This window comes from Muscardinus avellanarius (assembly GCF_963383645.1).
Source record: "Muscardinus avellanarius genome assembly, chromosome: 9".
NCBI lineage: Eukaryota > Metazoa > Chordata > Mammalia > Rodentia > Gliridae > Muscardinus > Muscardinus avellanarius.
In genome coordinates this window covers 43,505,402-43,523,530 of record NC_137795.1, presented here as the reverse complement: position 1 = coordinate 43,523,530, position 18,129 = coordinate 43,505,402, and the positions used below count along the sequence as shown (strand labels likewise).

General features: G+C 46.0%; 1 protein-coding gene across 1 annotated transcript in view; it reads right to left on the bottom strand.

Annotated features, from left to right (window-relative positions):
- Positions 1-17,532, bottom strand: part of LAMB1 (laminin subunit beta 1) — a gene marked incomplete at both ends in the record, with an annotated part of 87,423 nt that extends 69,891 nt beyond the window's left edge. The window contains 6 exons of the mRNA XM_080700858.1: positions 1,022-1,085; positions 1,175-1,363; positions 9,311-9,384; positions 13,162-13,297; positions 16,234-16,409; positions 17,496-17,532. Coding sequence (XP_080556984.1) covers positions 1,022-1,085; positions 1,175-1,363; positions 9,311-9,384; positions 13,162-13,297; positions 16,234-16,409; positions 17,496-17,532 — 676 coding nt within the window. The remainder of the gene's footprint in view (positions 1-1,021; positions 1,086-1,174; positions 1,364-9,310; positions 9,385-13,161; positions 13,298-16,233; positions 16,410-17,495) is intronic.
- Positions 17,533-18,129: the final 597 nt, after the last annotated feature.

Genomic DNA, 18,129 nt, shown 5'->3' with positions numbered 1-18,129 from the left:
CATTACACTGTTATGTATGCTCCCTGACTGAGGGCCGGGTTACTCATCCATCAAATAGAAATACAGCCCTCCCCTCATCGAGTATATTGAGCACGGCGCACTCTCTGATTTCCCCTCGGCATTCTTTCCTCCCATCTTCCTTTGACATGAGCCCTTATGGGCAGAGCACGTGGCCACCTAGCTACAGGCGCTTCCGAGTGTCTCCACGTGACCCCTGTGGCCAATGTGTTGTGAATCGAAGTGACACGGATAAATTCCACATCTCATCTTTAAGTGAAATTTGCTTGTCCTCGACAGATTGGGATGAGGACATAGCAAGACATAGTGGTGGTGGTCTAACTCTACCCATGTGGATAAAGATAGGTGGCCTTATAGCTAAGGTTACCTAAATTAGCAAATAAAAATAAAGAATGCTAAATTAAATTTGACCTGCAAATATCCATCGTTTTTGATATAAGTATGTCCCAAATATCACCCAGAACATATATATACTAACCAAAAATATTACCTGGAAAACATTTGTACTCCTCACAAATGTTATATGAGATATGGTTGCATTAAAAAAAAAAGAATTATCTGTGACTCAAATTTAACTGGACTTCATCCTGCATTTTATCTGAAAAGCCTCATGATGGCAACTGAGTATATTTCTTTTCTGAAAATTCCTCCAGCTGATTTCATAAAAGAAAAATAAACTTGAATTTTATTTAAGCAACTATATTTTGGCACAATTTGTTATAAGAGCTTACTTTATAATCAATATACTGAGCAATTACATAAAAAGGCAGGACGATCAACATAATTGAGTCCTTGTGACATAAATCTTTTACTCTTATCAAAATGTCTTTCCCATCAGTGAAGGCTCATTATTGGTAATTTCAAGAGCTCCTGGGAGGGTACTGCAGAGGAAGGAAGGTGGATTTGGCATTGAATATTTAGATTCTGTGAAGCAGTGCTCTAGGTAATACTCATTCCATGAATGCTGTTTCCCATCCAAACTTTTATTTGAAAACAAGCTTACTCTGTATCCTTGGACTGTAAGGATCCTCTATTTTGAATGCAGGATCTAAAGCACGAAATATCACCTAAAAACAGATATAAGAGTGGTTGGTAGTTTTGCAATGATCAAAAAGTAGACTTACAAGTAGACTGTAAAACAAAAGAGCCAACAAACCTCTCCCTCTGTTGAGGGTTCGATGTCAGAATACCGGGAATCACAGATGATATCATCAACTTTTTTCATGGGGCCAGTTGAAATGCCTGGGAAGGAGCTCTCGCAGTCATAGGCAAAGTATCTGTACACGCCCCAGGTTTTCCCAAAGTCAGATGATCGTTCTATCAGCATAGCAGCTGGACGGAATGTCTAAAAGCAGAGAGCAAAAAATCTTACACGATGTTTCTTATTGGCAATTGGTACGTTTTCAAATCCCAGATTAAAGTGTCGCTTGCTCTGTGCCACAAACCCTGACTGCGTGTGGTTGGTACTTCAGACTGTGGCTGGGTTTTAAATACTTTAAGCTGTCCCAAGGAGCCTCTTCTTGTAAGGAAAGTCTCCACTCTCTAAATTTTGCACTTTCCCCCACTCTGTGAGATTAGTCGATGTTTCTCTTTAGAATCCGATTACAAATAGGCTTTAACAGCAAGCAAATGTTGGTGCACTTAGTCCCCGTGTCCACAATATGATTGAGTTTGGGGGCTTGCTCTCTCGTTTGTTTGTGTGATCTTTTAATAGGTGTCTGGCCGCTTACTTGGTACCAGACTGTGGCCTCCATGTGGTATATGTGCTATGCATAGTCCAATGAGGTGCAGAGAGGAACGTACAAAATTTGCAGTACAACGTGTTAAACATCATAGTAGAGTCACGTGGAGTGGGCTTCGAGAACTCGAGGGAGAAACTAAGAAGCTAGAGAACCCAGCTCATTGTCAGACACGTACCCCCAAACAACTGAAAACAAGGCTCGGATACTTGTACATGACTGTCTATAGCAGCACTATTCACCATAGTCAAAAGGTAGAAACAACCCAAGTGCCTATCAGGTGGTAGATGGATAAACAAGAGTTGGTAAATGTATACAATAGAATATTACTCAGCCAAAAGAAGAGAATTCTGATACTTGCTGCAGCGTGGATGGACCTTAAATGAAGAGAATTCTGATGCTTGCTATGACATGAACGAACCCTTCATACCAAATGAAATAACTCACAGGAAATTTCAAGTATTATATGATTCTAGCAGAGTGCAGTGGAGCACCCCTGTTATCCTAGAACTTGAGAGGCTGAGACAAGAGAATTGCAGATTTGAGGCCAACCTCAGCAACTCATAGAGACCCTGTTTAAAAATAAAAAATACAAAGGGCTGGGAGTGTAGTGCAGAGGTAGAATGCCCTGAGTTCATTTCTCAGTACCAAATAATATATGATGCCATTGACTTGAAATATATGGGATACTCAAGAGATAGGAAGGAGACTAGAGGTTACCGGGGGAAGTAGGAAGGATGCGCGAGGAGCTATTAATGACTACGGAGTTTTTGTTTGGGGTGATGAAAAAGTTCTAAGAATTGATAGTAGTGAGGCAGGGCAGAGGACCTGGGAATACGAAGAATGAGAGCGCTACCTGCATCTTTCTTTCTTTGAGTTTGGGGGATGTGAGCAGGAAGGCGAGAGAATTATGGGTACCAGGGAATCAGGAATCAGGGCCCCAGGCAACCCCCACATAATTATTCAAATTAAGGATCAAAACTGCAAAAGTCATTGGTTCTCCAAAATCTAATTCTGATCAATCAGAAAAGAACAGCTAGTGCTGGGCGTGGTGGCGCACACTTATGATCCCAGCATTCGGGAGGCTGAGACAGAAGGATCGTGGCTCGTGGACAGCCTCAGCTACTTAGTGAGGCCCTCTGCAACTCAGTGAGACCCTGTTTCAAAATAAAGAATAAAAAATAGGGCTGGAGTGTAGCTTGGAGGTAGAATATCCCTCGGTTCTATCCCTAGTACTGATAAAAAAAAAAAAAAAAAGGAAATTAACTCTTGTGGCAAAGTGATTGAACATAGAAAAAACAAGATACAGGAAAATCAAGTTTTAAAAAAAAGGCAATAGCAACGGATAGAATCTATTTCTCTGGAAATGTAATGATGCTAGAATATACTAAATTATACTAGGTAATCAATTAGATCCCAAGGTGCTGAGCTTGGGTGCTGGGTGGGTGTTCTGGAGGAGTGAGTGTCTTTGGTTTTGGGTATCACATGCGCCAGGTACACACAGGATGGGGAAGCAGTGGTCGCACTCAGTTTTTGGAATAGAGCTTGAAGCACGGATTTGGGCATCACTGCACGTACATAATATTTGAAACCTTCAAGTAGGTGATATGTAAAGAAGAAGAAGAAGAAGAAGAAGAAGAAGAAGAAGAAGAAGAAGAAGAAGAAGAAGAAGAAGAAGAAGAAGAAGCAGCAGCAAAGGACAAGATAAAAAGAGCCAAGGATGTTGCTCCAGGAAAATGCATCAGTGAGAGGCTAGACCAAGCAAAACAGTGGTGCCAGCAATGCTAATTACATGATTCAATTTAACTCCTGCTGTGGGCTGAGCTGAGTTCCTTCCAAATCCTTAGGTTGAGATCTAATTCCATACGCCAAGATGTCACTATGTGGAGACAGTTTTCTTGTTTTGTTTGTTTGTGGTACTAGGTATTAAACCCAGGGGCATTCTACCTCCAAGCTCCATCCCTGGCCATATTTTTATTTCTTTTATTCTGAGACAGGGTCTCAGAATAAAACCTGCATTTCTCCCGTCACAGCCTCCGCTGTACTGGGATTACAGGTGTGTGCCACCACACACGACTTGAGATGGGGTGCTTAAGGGATAATGAAGGTAAAAGGAGGTCATTGGGAGGGGGCTGTGTCCCAAAATGACTGGTGTCTTTTTAAGAGGAAATGAAGACACACATCCATGGAGAGAAGACCACGTGAATTCTGGGAAAAGACACCCATCTGCAAGCCAACCACAGAAGAAACCTGCCCTGTCCACACCTGCATCTTGGGTTTCTAGCCCCCAGGACTGAGAGAAAATATGTGTGGTCTTTAAGCCCCCAGCCTGTGATAGAGACTCTGTCATGGAAGCCCTAGGAAACCAATACACCCTCCTAGCGTGTGTCATAAAGACGAGGATACCGCGGCTCACAGACATTCATCGACGTGACAGTTACGGGCAGCCATGAGATCCAAATCCAGCCTTAATTAGACGAAAAAACTCTTTATCTCCCTCTCTGGCTAAGGGCATAAAAGAGAGTGAAAAGCGTGTGTCCAAAAAAAAAGACGGAATGCTCAAAATCACACGATGAAGACTGAGGGGGTGTGACCCACGAGAAATAAGAGACACAAGTAGAAATAAGAAAAGCAGGATGAACCACGAAACAGGTGCACGCTCGCATGACCCAGGGAAGACCAAGGGAAGTTCAGGCGGCCCGGAGAACCTGGATAAAGGTATGAGCGCTGGACAGAAATATGGTGGTGATGCAGAGCACATGCCAGACCCGCCCGCACGTGCGCGCGCACGCGCATGCACGTGCGTGTGTGTGTGTGTGTGTGTGTGTGTGTGTGTGTGTGTGTACGTGTGCTGCACAGGGTACTAGGGATTGAACCCAGGGTATTCTATCTTGAGCTGCACCCCCAGTCCTAGTTTTTTTTTTTTAATGTTTTATCTTGATACAGGATCTCTAAGTAGGCTGCTGAGGCTGTCTGTCCTCAAACCTGCGATCCTCCTGACTCAGGCTCCCAAGTACTGGCATGATAGGTGTGCACTGCTACACCTGGCTCAATCTTCCTTTTGTTTTCCTAATAATCCCCAGGGCCCTTTTCTCTGATAAAATGAGTCAACGGTAAGAAAGTAAAAGATTACATTTTTGTAGGTGGTTACGTTACTTTTGTTTTTTTTTTTTAACCTGTCCAGGAATAGAGGATAATGATCATTAAACTGAAAAGTTTAGACTAAGAATGTTTGTTTGTTGGTTGCATGCATGGTACTAAGGACCAAACCCAGAAGCATTCTACCTCTGAGCTACCCCAACCTCAGCCCTATGTTGTTTTTTATTTTGAAATAGAGAGCTGGGTGTGGTGGCACATGCTTGTAATCCCAGCATTTGGGAGGCTGAGACCAGAGGATCCAGGCTTGCAGACAGCCTTAGCTACTTAGTAAGGCTCTTTGCAACTCAGTGAGACCCTGTTTCAAAATAAAGAATAAAAAATTGGGCTGGAGGTATAGCTCAGAGTTAGAATGCCACTGGTTCCATCCCCAGCACCACAAGAAAAAAGAAAGAAAGAAAGAAAGAAAGAAAGAAAGAAAGAAAGAAAGAAAGTAAGTTGGGTCTCACTAAGTTGCAGAGGCTGGCCTCGAACCTACAAACCTCCTGTCTCAGTCTCCCAAGTACTGGGGTTACAGGCATGTGCCACTGCTCCCAGCTTATACTAAATTTTTAAAGGGAGAAGAGAGAGAAAAAGACAGTGTCTATCAGAACTAAGTGTGTCAGAGGGCCTGGCATAGTCCCATGAGGGCAGCCTCCTGGCGCCAGATCTGGGGAGAGCCTGGGAGGCCATGGCTGGTTTGATGGCTCCACATCAAGACAGAACAGAGAGGAAAAGCGATGAAGCCAGTCCTGGCTACATTTCCTTCTTCCCCCCTTCTGGAAACTTCTGAGTCCCAGAGGGCCATTGACAAGTCATCCAATTTCCTGTGGAATTAAGAAGCTGCTGGAAACAGGAACAACACATTTCACCTCCGGCACGAAGCCTTTCCAGGCTCTTGGCTTTGGCCCTCGACCTTCGCGCTGTTGCTCAGCTGCCTCCGAATGTATAATCAACGGAAGAGTCTGGAAACACCTGGCTCCTTACAAAAACCTACTGAGCATGTGCAAAACGTGTTTGCGAGCCCAGGAAAACCTAACCAGCCACCTCCATGCAAACATGGGTGCGAAGAAACACATGCTCTTGGTCTTCATCCACAACCTCGGGTCCCTTCCTCTGCACTACTGTTAATGGTATCACTGACTTCCTAGTCACTTGGCTTCAACTTCTGGGTGGTTTTGGACTCTTCTTTCTCCTTCGGTGGCTGTTCTGCCTCTTCTCTTTCTCTGCTTTCAGGGGTCAACCTTTGATTCTAAGGCAGCCAAGAGCCTGCCCTGAAAGAGAGTCTCCCTCTCTGGGCACCAATTCTCAAAGGCAGTAGCAGCAGAAGGTATGGGCGTATAGCAGCAAGGGCAGACATGTGATAGGAAAAGCTTTCCAAGTATGGGCTGAGCATCCCTGATCCAGAAATTTAAAATACTCTAAAATACAAAACTTATTTGTTTGTTTGTTTATTTATTGCAGTACTGGCAATGGAACCCAGGAACATTCTACCTCCAAGCTATACCCCCAGCTCTATTTTTTATTCTTTATTTTGGAACAAGATCTCACTAAGTTGCAGGAGGCCTCACCAAGTAGCTGAGGCTGGCCGAAAACTGCTATCCTCTTGTCTCAGCCTTCCAACGTGTGTGCCACCACGTCCGGTTTTTTAAAATGCAAAACTTTTTGAGTGCTGACCTGAACCTCCAAAAAATTCAGATTTCTGGATATATCTTTCCTTTTTTTTTTTTTTTTTTTTTGGTACTGGGGGTGGAACCCAGGGGCATTCTACTTCCGAGCTATACCCCTAGCCCTATTTTTTATTCTTTATTTTGAAACAAGGTCTCAATGAGTTACAAAGGGCCTCACTAAGTAGCTGAGCCTGGCTATGAACTGCAATCCTCCTGTCTCAGCCTCCCAAATGCTGGGTTTACAAGCGCGCGCCACCACACCCAGCAACATTTTTCGATCTTGGATTTCTGGATTAGGGATGCTCAACTGATAAGGCCTAGGCAAATATTTCAAAATACAAAATCTCCAAAATCTGAAACACTTCAGTCCCAAGCATCTGGAATAAGGGATACTCAACCTGCGATACTGCTGGGACCGCTGGGACTGCAGGAAGAGGGGTCCCTCGTAGGTGAGAAGCGTAGCCTGCCTTTTCGTTAACACAGACCTCCATCAGCCTGACCTCAATCACAGCCTACCAGCCTGCGCTGTCTTCTCACAGCCCAGGCCTCCTCTCCACTTCCTCATGGTCCGTGCTTTCTGGAACACAGGCCTTATTTCTTGTCAGTAAAGTCCACGCTCCGCATCAAGGAGTTAAGACCCTCTGACTTCAAATCTGCTTTTCCACTCTTAACTTTCCTTTCCTCCCTCTGCTTCCTGGAGCTCGAGGCAAATCACACACACAGCACTTGCTGAGTGACCCTGCCTGGCTGTCCCATCACCTCCGCTTGGCTCTCGGGTGGTCTCCTCTGCCACGAAGGGCTTTTCTTCCCTCTCTTCCCACTAAAATCCTGCTCATTCCTCCTGGCCCAGATCCAGTGTGACCCAGTCCTCTCCTTGGGAAACTATTTCTTTTATCCCAGGCTAAAATTAATATCACCCTCCTCCATGCTAAAGTACAGTATTTACAAAAACTACCCAGTGTCCGCTCTATGTCTGAGCAGTATTCCCAGAGCAGAGGGGTCAGTCACAGAAGCCCATGATTTGGGCCTTCTTCTCCCCCCCCCCTTTTTTTTTTGGTGGTTCTGAGAATTGAACTTGGAGATATTCTACCTCTGAGCTATACCCCAACCCCCCCCCTTTTTTTTTTTGAAACAGGATCTCTCTAGGTTGCTTTATAGGCTGGCTAGGTTGCTGGGGCTGGCATCAACCCTGTGATCCTCCCATCTCAGCTTCCCAAACGCTGGGAGTAGAGGTATGTCCACCATGCCTGGCTCCTTTTCTCATATTACCAATGGAAAAGCGGTGGCTCTGGTCACACACACCAGTAAAATGTGGACTGAGGATTCACACTCAAGTCTGCCCAACCCCAGGCATGTCGTTTTTCTTATTGGAGCTAGAACCCCAAGGGTAAGTTCTCCCTTAAGCTAAAGTTCGACAGCGTGTGCACTGTTCACATGTGAGTTCAGTTACTGCCTGCTCTGCTGGACCTTTTGTGCCTGTGTGTAGAATCTTTCATTTCGGGGCCTACTGTAGTCACTTGAATGAGTACTGAGCCATGGAATATGTACCCAAAGGATTTTTGAATCGGAAAGAACTTGAGACTGTCCGTGTGTGTGAACAGATGCCCTCTACAAAGAGAAAGGACCTTCCGCATTAATAATGCAGTTTTGAATATTTTTAGTATCACATGACATGAAGGCAACAGCCTCAGGTGTGGCTGAGTTTCAACCTAGCCACCAGGTTGAGTATGTGGCCCATGAAAGGACCAGGCTGGTGACAGGGGCCTCTGATGAGTTATTGAGTTGGCAGCCCTCTGGTCCGCTCTGGCACTTGGTATCAGGTGTCAGCAGCAGCCTTCCCGCCCCAGTGGCTGGTTGGTTCCGCGGCTCATGACTGTGACTTGGGGGTGAGCAAGGGGGAGGAGCAGGAGGAGCACAGGCCTGGGAACCGCCTGGCCCAGTGTCCCTCCAGTCGCTTTCTGACTCCCACTCCCACCCTTGCTGCAGGGGCCTCCCAGGCTTTGATAGTGGACACAAGCGAGGCTTTCATGGCTCCTGGCCCATATAGGAAACCTATCCCCAGCACCTTTTCCTCACCTAAGAGGGTGCAGATAAGTTCCCCAAGTGCAACCAAAAACTACTCGAGAGTGATTCTAATCGAGGCAGCAATATGCGAATTATGAGTTCTATGTGCGCTAACATGTACTTTAAGTCATGTGAAGTGTGTCATTTCCAGGCAGCTGCTAAAGATGAAACAAAAGGACTTTGTGCAGAGACATTCCCCAGCCCTAGAGTCATTCTGCATCTTGAAAAGAAAAATGCTGAGAAAATGTGCATTTAAGAAGGCGAACATATTTCTTAAGGAACTGCAAAACGATTCCCACAAAGTCTGCAAAACCTTGGAAAGTAAAGATAATGCCCTTCCTTTTCAGTTACCAAACTCGGCATTAAAGCATAAACACATGGGGTCGGAGATTTACTGTCCAGATGTTTTATTGTGGCTTGGGAGTGAGTCAAGGCTGCCTCTCACTATGAGGAAATAGAGAGACATCTAATTAAAACTTTATAGTTGAATTGTCTTAACCACAGCGGCTCTCTCTCATGGCATGAAGAGAGAGGATATGTCAAAGGTAGTTATTCATGTCCATGTTTTCAAAGTCACTCAATTGTTCCAATTTATAGCCAACTCCTAAGAGACATTCGTTTGGAAAGGAGAGATCACACAGAGCTCCCATGTGAAAGTTCGTGAGAAAGTTACGGATTTCTTACCTTGAAAGTCATGATGAGATGAGTAAAATGGAACTCTGCTTCCAGATCCAGTTGGATAGTTACATTCTCCACACCTATAAGAGATTTTTAAAATATAAAGAAGAAAATGGTAAGGTTTCTAGGAACATCTGGGAACAGCTGCGACTATTTTCTTAAACCATCGTTAGGTTTCTCATGGAAATGCTCTTTGCCTCTGTCTTAAACCGACGCTGAAGTTAAAAATTAAAAGATTAATAATAATCCTTTGTACTTATTGAGATGGTGATGTCCAAGTCAGGATGATTCTTTAGCTTTCCACAAATCATTCCAATGTTCAACTTACTGAATCTGCTTTCTGGAACAAGACATCTGGCAAAATGCCTCTCCATGCTGTCAAGAAAGACATCTCTTACTCAGGAAGACATGGACAGCGTCCCAGCCCTCTCGGCCAAGGGACTCTCAGAAGGGAAGGGGGCACTTCCTGTGCACCCAGGGGGTCAGCTTGGAGCCTAAACCCCCCGGACATAATCTTCCTCCAACAGAAACACAAATACTCTTCTCTGTGAAGCAGCAAAGAAAATAAATGAGTCTACCACACATGTGAGTTACACGCCAACTTAGAAAACCCTATTCCCGATGGGGCGACGTTTGGATGCATTTCTACAAACAATACTGGAGAGACAAGGAACCAGTCAAATAAATAGACTAGCCCAGAACAAATACTAACATCTTCCCTTTCAGGGGAAAGCCTGAACAAACAAATGAGCCTTTGCACTGTGCCCTGGGGGTCAGTGGGCCCCACGTGAACACACTAAAAAGCCACTGGAATTCCAGGGGTGGGAAGCACCTCCCCCATCGCTCAGTCCCCCTAGCCTGCCCATTTGGTCAAGGAAACTGTTCCATGTTTCCGAGGTTGGAAGGAGGCTTTGGGGTCCACTTTCCAGAGCAAAAGAACTCTTAAAAGTGAGAAGACAGGAATGTGTCAGGATGAATCACGTCACAGGCTAATGTATTTTCAGGAAATCAGAGAGACCTTTTGAAATAAACCCTCCTGCTGGAAAATTGCCAAGTCAATTGAAGGGGAAAAAGTGGTCACTGGAACGGATATGAGTTAGTTGGAATGTTGAAGAAAAACACTGTGATAATACTCACGAAACTTATCTAACTTATTAAAAAGAAACATATTGCAAAGCAATGCTGGACTCTTATTTCTGAGTGAAATGTAAGCTAAGCAACTTATTTCTCTCCTCTTCCAGGTTTTTGAGAAGCCTATGATATTTGCTCAAAGTTAAAAGATAGTGAAATAAAGTACAAAGCAAGGCTAGCACCATTCCTGTAACATAAGAACATACCCTGCCACGTGCACCCCCAAAGCACATTCCATTTGGATCGATAGCCTGATACGCGCTATGGTTCAGATTTTTCTTTTTTCTTTTTTTTTTTCCCCCTTGTTTTGTTTTTTAATACAGGAAGAAAAATCCATGGAGAAGAGAAACAAGATTATTCTTTTACGGTGAACAGTGTATTTGATCTTTCAGATCTAGGAACAGATCACCAGGAAGGACCAGTTAAAAGCGGGTACACATTCCAAGCACATCTGGGGGTCAGAACACTTGACAATTTACTACCACCACGGATAAGCAAAACTTGTGCAAAGCACGCAAAAAGAGATAAAAATCCCATTCAGAGAGAAAGTCTTTAATGGTGAACGTCAGCAACAAGAAAGATGATAAGGTAGAGTGGCAATCAGTGACTTTCTAAAGGCTGAGTTCTGTCTAATCTCATCTAATCCTCGTGACCAGAACTCAGGCTCCTCTGTTTGGAAAAGCCTTCTGGCATTTGTATTCTATTGTCCTAAAAATTCAAAGCTGTAGAACTGATTAACTCCTGATGTAACTAAGAAAAACCTTGCTCTAGGACTCCATCATCTGAGAAATGATTTTACTGTCTATCAACTAAAATGGGGATAGTTTTGCTTCCAATGTCCAGACTCCTTCTAACTAACTGTCTTTCCGGTTCACTGGAAGAACGTGAATGGTCAGGAGATGCTCCTTGTCCCTATTCCTAATCCACACCATGCCATTTCAGAAGGCTTCTGGGATTAAGAATTATAGAAACTTCTTTCATACTGAACTACCAACCAAAATATTCATTCTCCTGTGAGAATGATCAATTAATTCTATGAGAATTAATTTAAATAATGCATGTTTTCTGAACATCCATCTCAAATTTGTAACCAGTTATTTCCAAGGCCAACCAGTGAACAAATAACCCTCCCTAGATGTGGCTTTCGAGAAAAACTTTGCAATTGAAGAGTTACGGTAAAGATATTAAGGGGGTCCTCTTTATAGAAGGATAAATGACTCTGCACCACAAAGCACAGGATAAAAAGATCCAGATGTGTCAGATCTTTTATAGCTAGGCGTGTGTGTGTGTGTGTGTGTGTGTGTGTGTGTGTGTGTGTGTGTCGGAGGCAGGGGACACGTGTGTGTGTGTGTGTGTGTGTGTGTGTGTGTGTGTGTACTGGGGATTGAGTCCCAGGGTATCCTATCTCTGAACTACACTCCCAGTCCTGTTTTATTTTTATTCTGAAACAGGGTCTTACTCAGTTGAGGAGGGCTAAGTTGCTGAGGCTGCTGTGAATTTACAATCCTCCAGTCTCAGTTTCCTAAGTACTGGAACTGGGATTACAAGCATGCACCACCACGCGGACCTATTTTTTTTAATTATTATTATTTTTTTTTCGGTACTGAGGATGGAACCCAGGGACCTACTACCTCAAGAAACACCTCCAGCCCTATTTCTTATTATTTATTTTGAAACAGGGTCTTACGGAATTGCAAAAGGTCTCACTAAGTAGCTGTGGCTGGCTTCGAATCTGCACAATCCTCCTGTCTCAGCTTCCCAAATGTTGGGATTACAAGCGTGTGCCACCATGCCCAGCTGTTTTTTTTTTTTTTTTCAAGATCTAATGATACATTTTGTCGTGGTGGTGGTAGTGGTACTAGAGATTAAACCTGGGGTTCAGGAGAAGTTCTATACCCCCAGCCCTACTTTATTTTCTTATTTTGAAAATGGTCTAGCTAAATTGCTGAGGCTGGCCTCAAACCTGCGATCTTCCTGTCTCTTCCAAGTTACTGGGATTTCAGGCATGCATCTGGCTTGGTATATCATTAATTAACACACTCACTTGACCTTTATTCCCTAAATTTCAATTTTGAACAAATATGATACTCAGTTGGCTTTAGTTTCAGAGCAATAGTAACATTATATTTGATTAATATAATTAGCTAAAACCCAAAGGGCAAAGAAAGGAAAAGTGCCTGGATTCACATAATTGCTGGGGAGACTGCTTAAAATGGGTCACATCCACATTAGCACACTCTCTGCAAAATTGCATTGGAATGTTTATTTCATGGTATTAGTGCTACTACTATGAAACTTTCTGTAGCTAGAGGGAAGGCGGGGGTCAGGGGGCTCTGGTTTTGCCTTTTCCTTTAGGGTTGATAAAAATGAAAACTGCTCCCTGTGGAAGGCAGGAGATCTTAAGTGTCTGAGGTATGAAGGGTTTTCCCACGCCCTTCCCTGACTGCCCCCGGCACAGACCACAACCCAAAGGTCCCCGCAGGATGAGGGCTATGGCACACTCCTTTAGTCTAGTATGAAAGGCCCCTTTCTTATAAGGAATACATGCTTTAGGAAGAAGTATCAGATTTTACCAGGAAAAGTTAGTGTTCCAGGCAATACATCTGTCACAGGCCATAATTACAGGACAGAGAAGCCAAGATGATTACCAACACCCAGGAGCCTGTAAACCCATCCTGGTTCCCAAGTCACACTTCACCAAACCTGTTCCCATACCAGCCACATACCATTTTCTGATTGCCACCAGATCTTAAGGCGGTTTGGAGCAAATGTAGTGACCACATTTTCAATGAGATGGCTGTCAGGATTGAGGGTCTCATGATAAGGATCTTGGGAATTGCATATGAAGCATTTCTTGTCCTCCTGAAAACAAATTAGTTTCATGAGTCTAGGAAGCAATCTCAGTAAAACAAACAAAAACCATCAAGCCCACAAGAAAAACAATCAAACCACTAGCTTCAGTAAAGATGAATGTACTAAATCTACTTAATGACTTACTTAACTCATTGGAGTCTAAAATATCCTCCCAAACAATTTCCTCCTTACTTGCAAATTCAAGGTCAAATATGAAAGAGGGCTTTGCCACCATAAGGTACGAATTTAATCAAAATCTAATGTCTAGGCTTAAACCTTAATCTCAATAAATAGCTAGAGAAGCTCACTCTAAAGTAAAACGCAAAGAGGTTTTAGAGTTTCTGCTGACACAGGCAAGCTGAAAATGAAAGAAAAAAAACAGCAATTCATTTGGCCTGGTTTTCTAAAACCCAAATGAGGCAGAAAATAAGTATTCGGCAAAATTATTCGGAGAGGCTCTGGGATCTACAGAATGAGATGCTTTAGCTTTTACCCTGCCCCAACAGCAGCTTGGCAGCACCCAGGCTAACCTGCGAACTTCTCAGAACACCTAGGGCTAAAATTGACAGAGTGTACTCTTATATTTGTATTTATTTAGTTATTACCTTCTTCTCATAAGGCTTTAGAGACTGGCAAGATGTGTTATCACCATCCCCCTCCCCTCAAAAAAAAATAAAGACCAAAAGTCAGGGGTTCATGGGAACAAGACCGAAAGCGTTCTGCCTGAGTTTCTATATCCACCGGGTGTTTGAGAGAAGTGTGTGACTGCCCCTTTCTTCCTTCAGGCCCCCTTATCTGTGAAAAACATGCCATGATTTCATGGCTAATCATATAAAACCGAGAGTCTGGCTTTGCTTGATTTTAAGACAAACAGACCAATTCTCATTCTGGTCAAAGCTGACTGCAGAATCTGGTGATTCATTTACAGGATGTCCTGACCTCTGAAGGAGCTATTAGCACAACAGTTTAGGTAAAATGCAAATGCTAATATTAGAATAGGTAACATCAATTGCTTTCATTAACTTGGAGTCAAGGAAACTAATACTGGCGAACAATTACCAGAACTTAAAAAAAAAAGTTTAATTATAGCCTTCCTCTAATCAGGAGGAAGCAGTCTAGACATCTCTGTATAAACCTGGAAGCAAATGAGTGGAATTCACTCTACCACATTCCTTCAGTTGAATTTATCAGGTCTCTATAAAGGGCTTTCTGCTTTGAAAAGTGACTCCATTTTAAGACATCTGCAGGGCAAACCACAGGAGGCACTGTCCTCCCTCCTGGTGAAGGGCAGTTACAAACTTGCCATACATATGAGACTAGAGGCTAAAGATATCAGGTGTGTGTGTGTGTGTGTGTGTGTGTGTGTGTGTGTGTGTGTGTGTTACTGGGGATTGAACCTAGGGTGAGCTAGACCCCAGCCCACCCTTTTTTTAAATTTTGAGACAAGGTATTGTTAGATTGATGAATCTGGCCTCAACCATGCCATCGTTCTATTTCAGCCTCCCAAGTACTGGGATTACAGGTGTGCCCCACTGCTTCCGGCTTATCAGCCTTCTTTTTAAAAAACTGAGAAAAAGAGCTGGGCATGATGGCACATGACTGTAATCCCAGTACTTGGGAGGCTGAGACAAGGGGATCACAAGTTCTAAGCGAGGCCCACAGCAACTTAGTGAGACCCTGTTTCTTTCTTTTTTATTTATTTATTTATTTAATTTTTTATTGAACATAAATGGTATACATCTAAACTATACTTGATGCCCGCTCCCCCCTCTCAACCCTGTTTTCCCTTCCCCCCTCCCAACAATGATTGTCCCGGGTAACCATGCCATATTCATAATTTTACACATATTTGGATGTGGACCCTCGTTAATCAAGTTCAGCCTTCCTCCTCCTCTATCTTTCCATTTTAGCTTTGCTGGTATTTCCCCTCCATTATCTGGAGTACCACTGGTATCCTCTAGGTTCCCTAGTTTGGGCATATTAGAGGAAACATATGTACCTTCTCCTTCTGTGCTTGGCTGGGTGAGACCCTGTTTCAAAATAAAAAATAAAATAGGGTTGGGGAAGCCGGGTATGGTGGTGTACACCTGTATACCCAGTTCTTGGGATGCAGAGACAGGAGAGTCACAGGTTCTAGGAATTTGTTTCAAAACAAAAATTTTAAAAAGGGTAGAAAGTGTAGCTCTGAAGTAGAATATCTCTGGGTTCAACCCCTTGTACCACATTAAAAAAAAAAAAATTCAAGAGAAAGGATTCTGATTCTGGGTATTTTATACCTTGTCTTTTCCATTCGTTCTGACTTTCTATAAATATGACCTCTGAAACCTAAAATTTCAGAAACAGCGAACACCCTGAAATTACATTTTGGTCTTCCATTCTCAGCTACCATGGCAACCAGAGCATTTTGAAAAAGGAAGCATCTGATCCTAATCTCTAATGGAGGTAAATGGGCACCACGCCAGGAAACAAAAACGCTTTCAGTGATCAAACTCACTCTCAAAGCATCCTTGGAATACACGCTTACCAGAGCCAAAGACGTGGGGGGAAACCCCAAATAACTGCTCCCTATAAGCAGTGGATAAACCATCTTTAATGCACACTTCCAAAAAAGAGAGATTTAAATTAAAAAAAAAAAATCAGACAGACAAAAAAAAAAAAAAAAGTCAGGGCTTTTGGAACCCCTGGGTCAGGCAGGGCGCAAGGAGGCGCCCAGGTCTGTCTGCGGCCCCTCGACTTTTAACACTGATGGTGGCTGCGAGGCAGGAAATATTTGGCGGATGCAACTGTGCAAACTGAGATGGGGGCGAAAGAGAGAACAAACAGCCTAATCCCAGGCCTCCGGGCCGGCTGCGCTTCCTATTTGAATTGCTGGCCGGATGCGAGTCCCCTGGGCGTGCGCCTTAGGTCGGGCCCCAGGCGGCGCGCGCAGCGGGCTCCGCCCTCACCTGCAGGTGGCTCACGATGCAGTAGGGCTCAGGTTTGTGCAGTCCGCACGTCGAGGTCACCGACAGCTTCTGAGCTCGGCCAATGAGAAGGTCGCCGGTGGCGGGGTAGCAGCTGCCTTCGGCGCAGCCATAGCTGAACTCGGGTTCCTGAGCGCGCACTCGGGCTCCGCACAAGGCTACGGGAGCGGCAGGCAGCAAGGTTGGGGGGCCAGGAGGGGCGCGGGCCGAAGCCAAAGGAAAATGCAGGAGGCGGGGAGAGTGGATTTAGGAGAAAGCAAAGGCACAATGAAGAGAGAAGCGAAAGAGAGTCGGGGGAGGTAGGGGCCGGAGAAAAGGGCACTGAACGAAACCTGGGCGCGTCACCAAGGTTCAGCAGGGTTGGTCTAGCGGCCGGCAGACCACATCGCCCCTGGGGAACCCACTCCACGTCTTCACCCATCCCGACGCACCCCAGGAAGGCAACCCCGGCTCCAAGGGGGACGCGCACGACAGCCACCTCGACGTGCCTGGCCCGGGGCGCGGGCACCGGTGCCTGTGCGCCCCCCGCGTGGGTGAGTGTGCGCTGGGAATCCGTGCGCGTGGGGCCCAAGCGCGTGCGCGCGTGCACGCTCCAGGGTCGCCGCGGGCGCCTGGGTGCCGGCGAGGTGCCCGGGCTCGCGGCGGATGCCGCTTCTGCTCCTCCGTACCAGGAGAGAATCGTCAGTCCCTGCAGCTCTGGAGTGACTTCAACGTTTCTCCATTCCAAAGCAAAAAAACCAAACGAAAAAAAAAAAAAAAAAAAAAAACCAACCCACCCAGGGCAGCTGTTCTGGTGCCACCCAGAGACAAACAGCAATGGTTAATTAAAGCCACATGGCCCGATCTGTTCCGAGGAAGGTACCCGCACTCGGCCCCCGCACGGTCCAGGGCAATGGGTTTTATGGGACCCTTCCCGGCCAGCCCCGCCAGCCTAAGGAGCCCGTCTTCGGCTCCTTAGGAAACAACTGGCCGAAGGTGCCAAGCCCGGAGCAATCCACCCGGGAGCCCCCAAGAACCCGAGCCTGGGCGCAGAGCCGGGATGCGGGGCCGGGGCCCTCCGCGTGCGTGCGCCGTCCCCAGCCACCACCGAGGTGCGGCCGGAGGCGTTCAATCCCAGGGACGTCATTTTCAACCAGTCGGGCTCCCGATCCCCCGGGCTCCCTTCCAAGAGGGGCCAAATGGCTTTCGGGTTTTCCGACCCGCTGCCCCCGCACACCCCTCGCCCACCGCTGCCTCGGAATTACCCAAGAAACTGAAGGCGAACAGCCGGAGCAGCCCCATATCCAGCCCCTGCAGCCGAGGGGACGCGGCCAAGGAGGGAGAGCACGCCCGCAGAGCTGCCTGCCTTTTCTTCTGGTCTTCCTTTCTGGAGAGGTGGAGAGGGGAAAGGCAAGGGCTCTGAGAAAGGAGAGGGGCCTTTCCATTTCCTGCCGCTCCCACGGAAGCAGGGTGGGCCGGGGAAGGGGGGAATCCAGCCGCCACTTAGTGGTCCTCACCCGTGCGTGCGCTCCGGCCGCTCCTCGCAGACCCCGAGCCCAAAGAAGGGAATTAGAAAGTTTAGCCTCGGGAGGAACCGAGGGAGGCGCCTCTGCTCATGCGCACAGGGAGAGCAGGGGCTGAGGGGGCCGGCGTGTGGGAGGCCACAACTGGGCCAGGAGGGGGTGAGGTCCGGGTCCCACCCCCTAGGGCGCTTCTTTTGTTTTAAGGAGGCTTCTTCTGGGTTTTGGCGCTGGCCGTCGCCGGCGTGGGATGGCAGGTCCGCCATCGGTGCGCTCCCGAGCCGTGCGCCGAGGGGCGGGAGGCGTTCGGGCTGGTCTCCGAGGTAGGTGCTGGGATCGCCCAGCGAGAGGGGCCAGTCGGGACCTACCTCGACTCGTA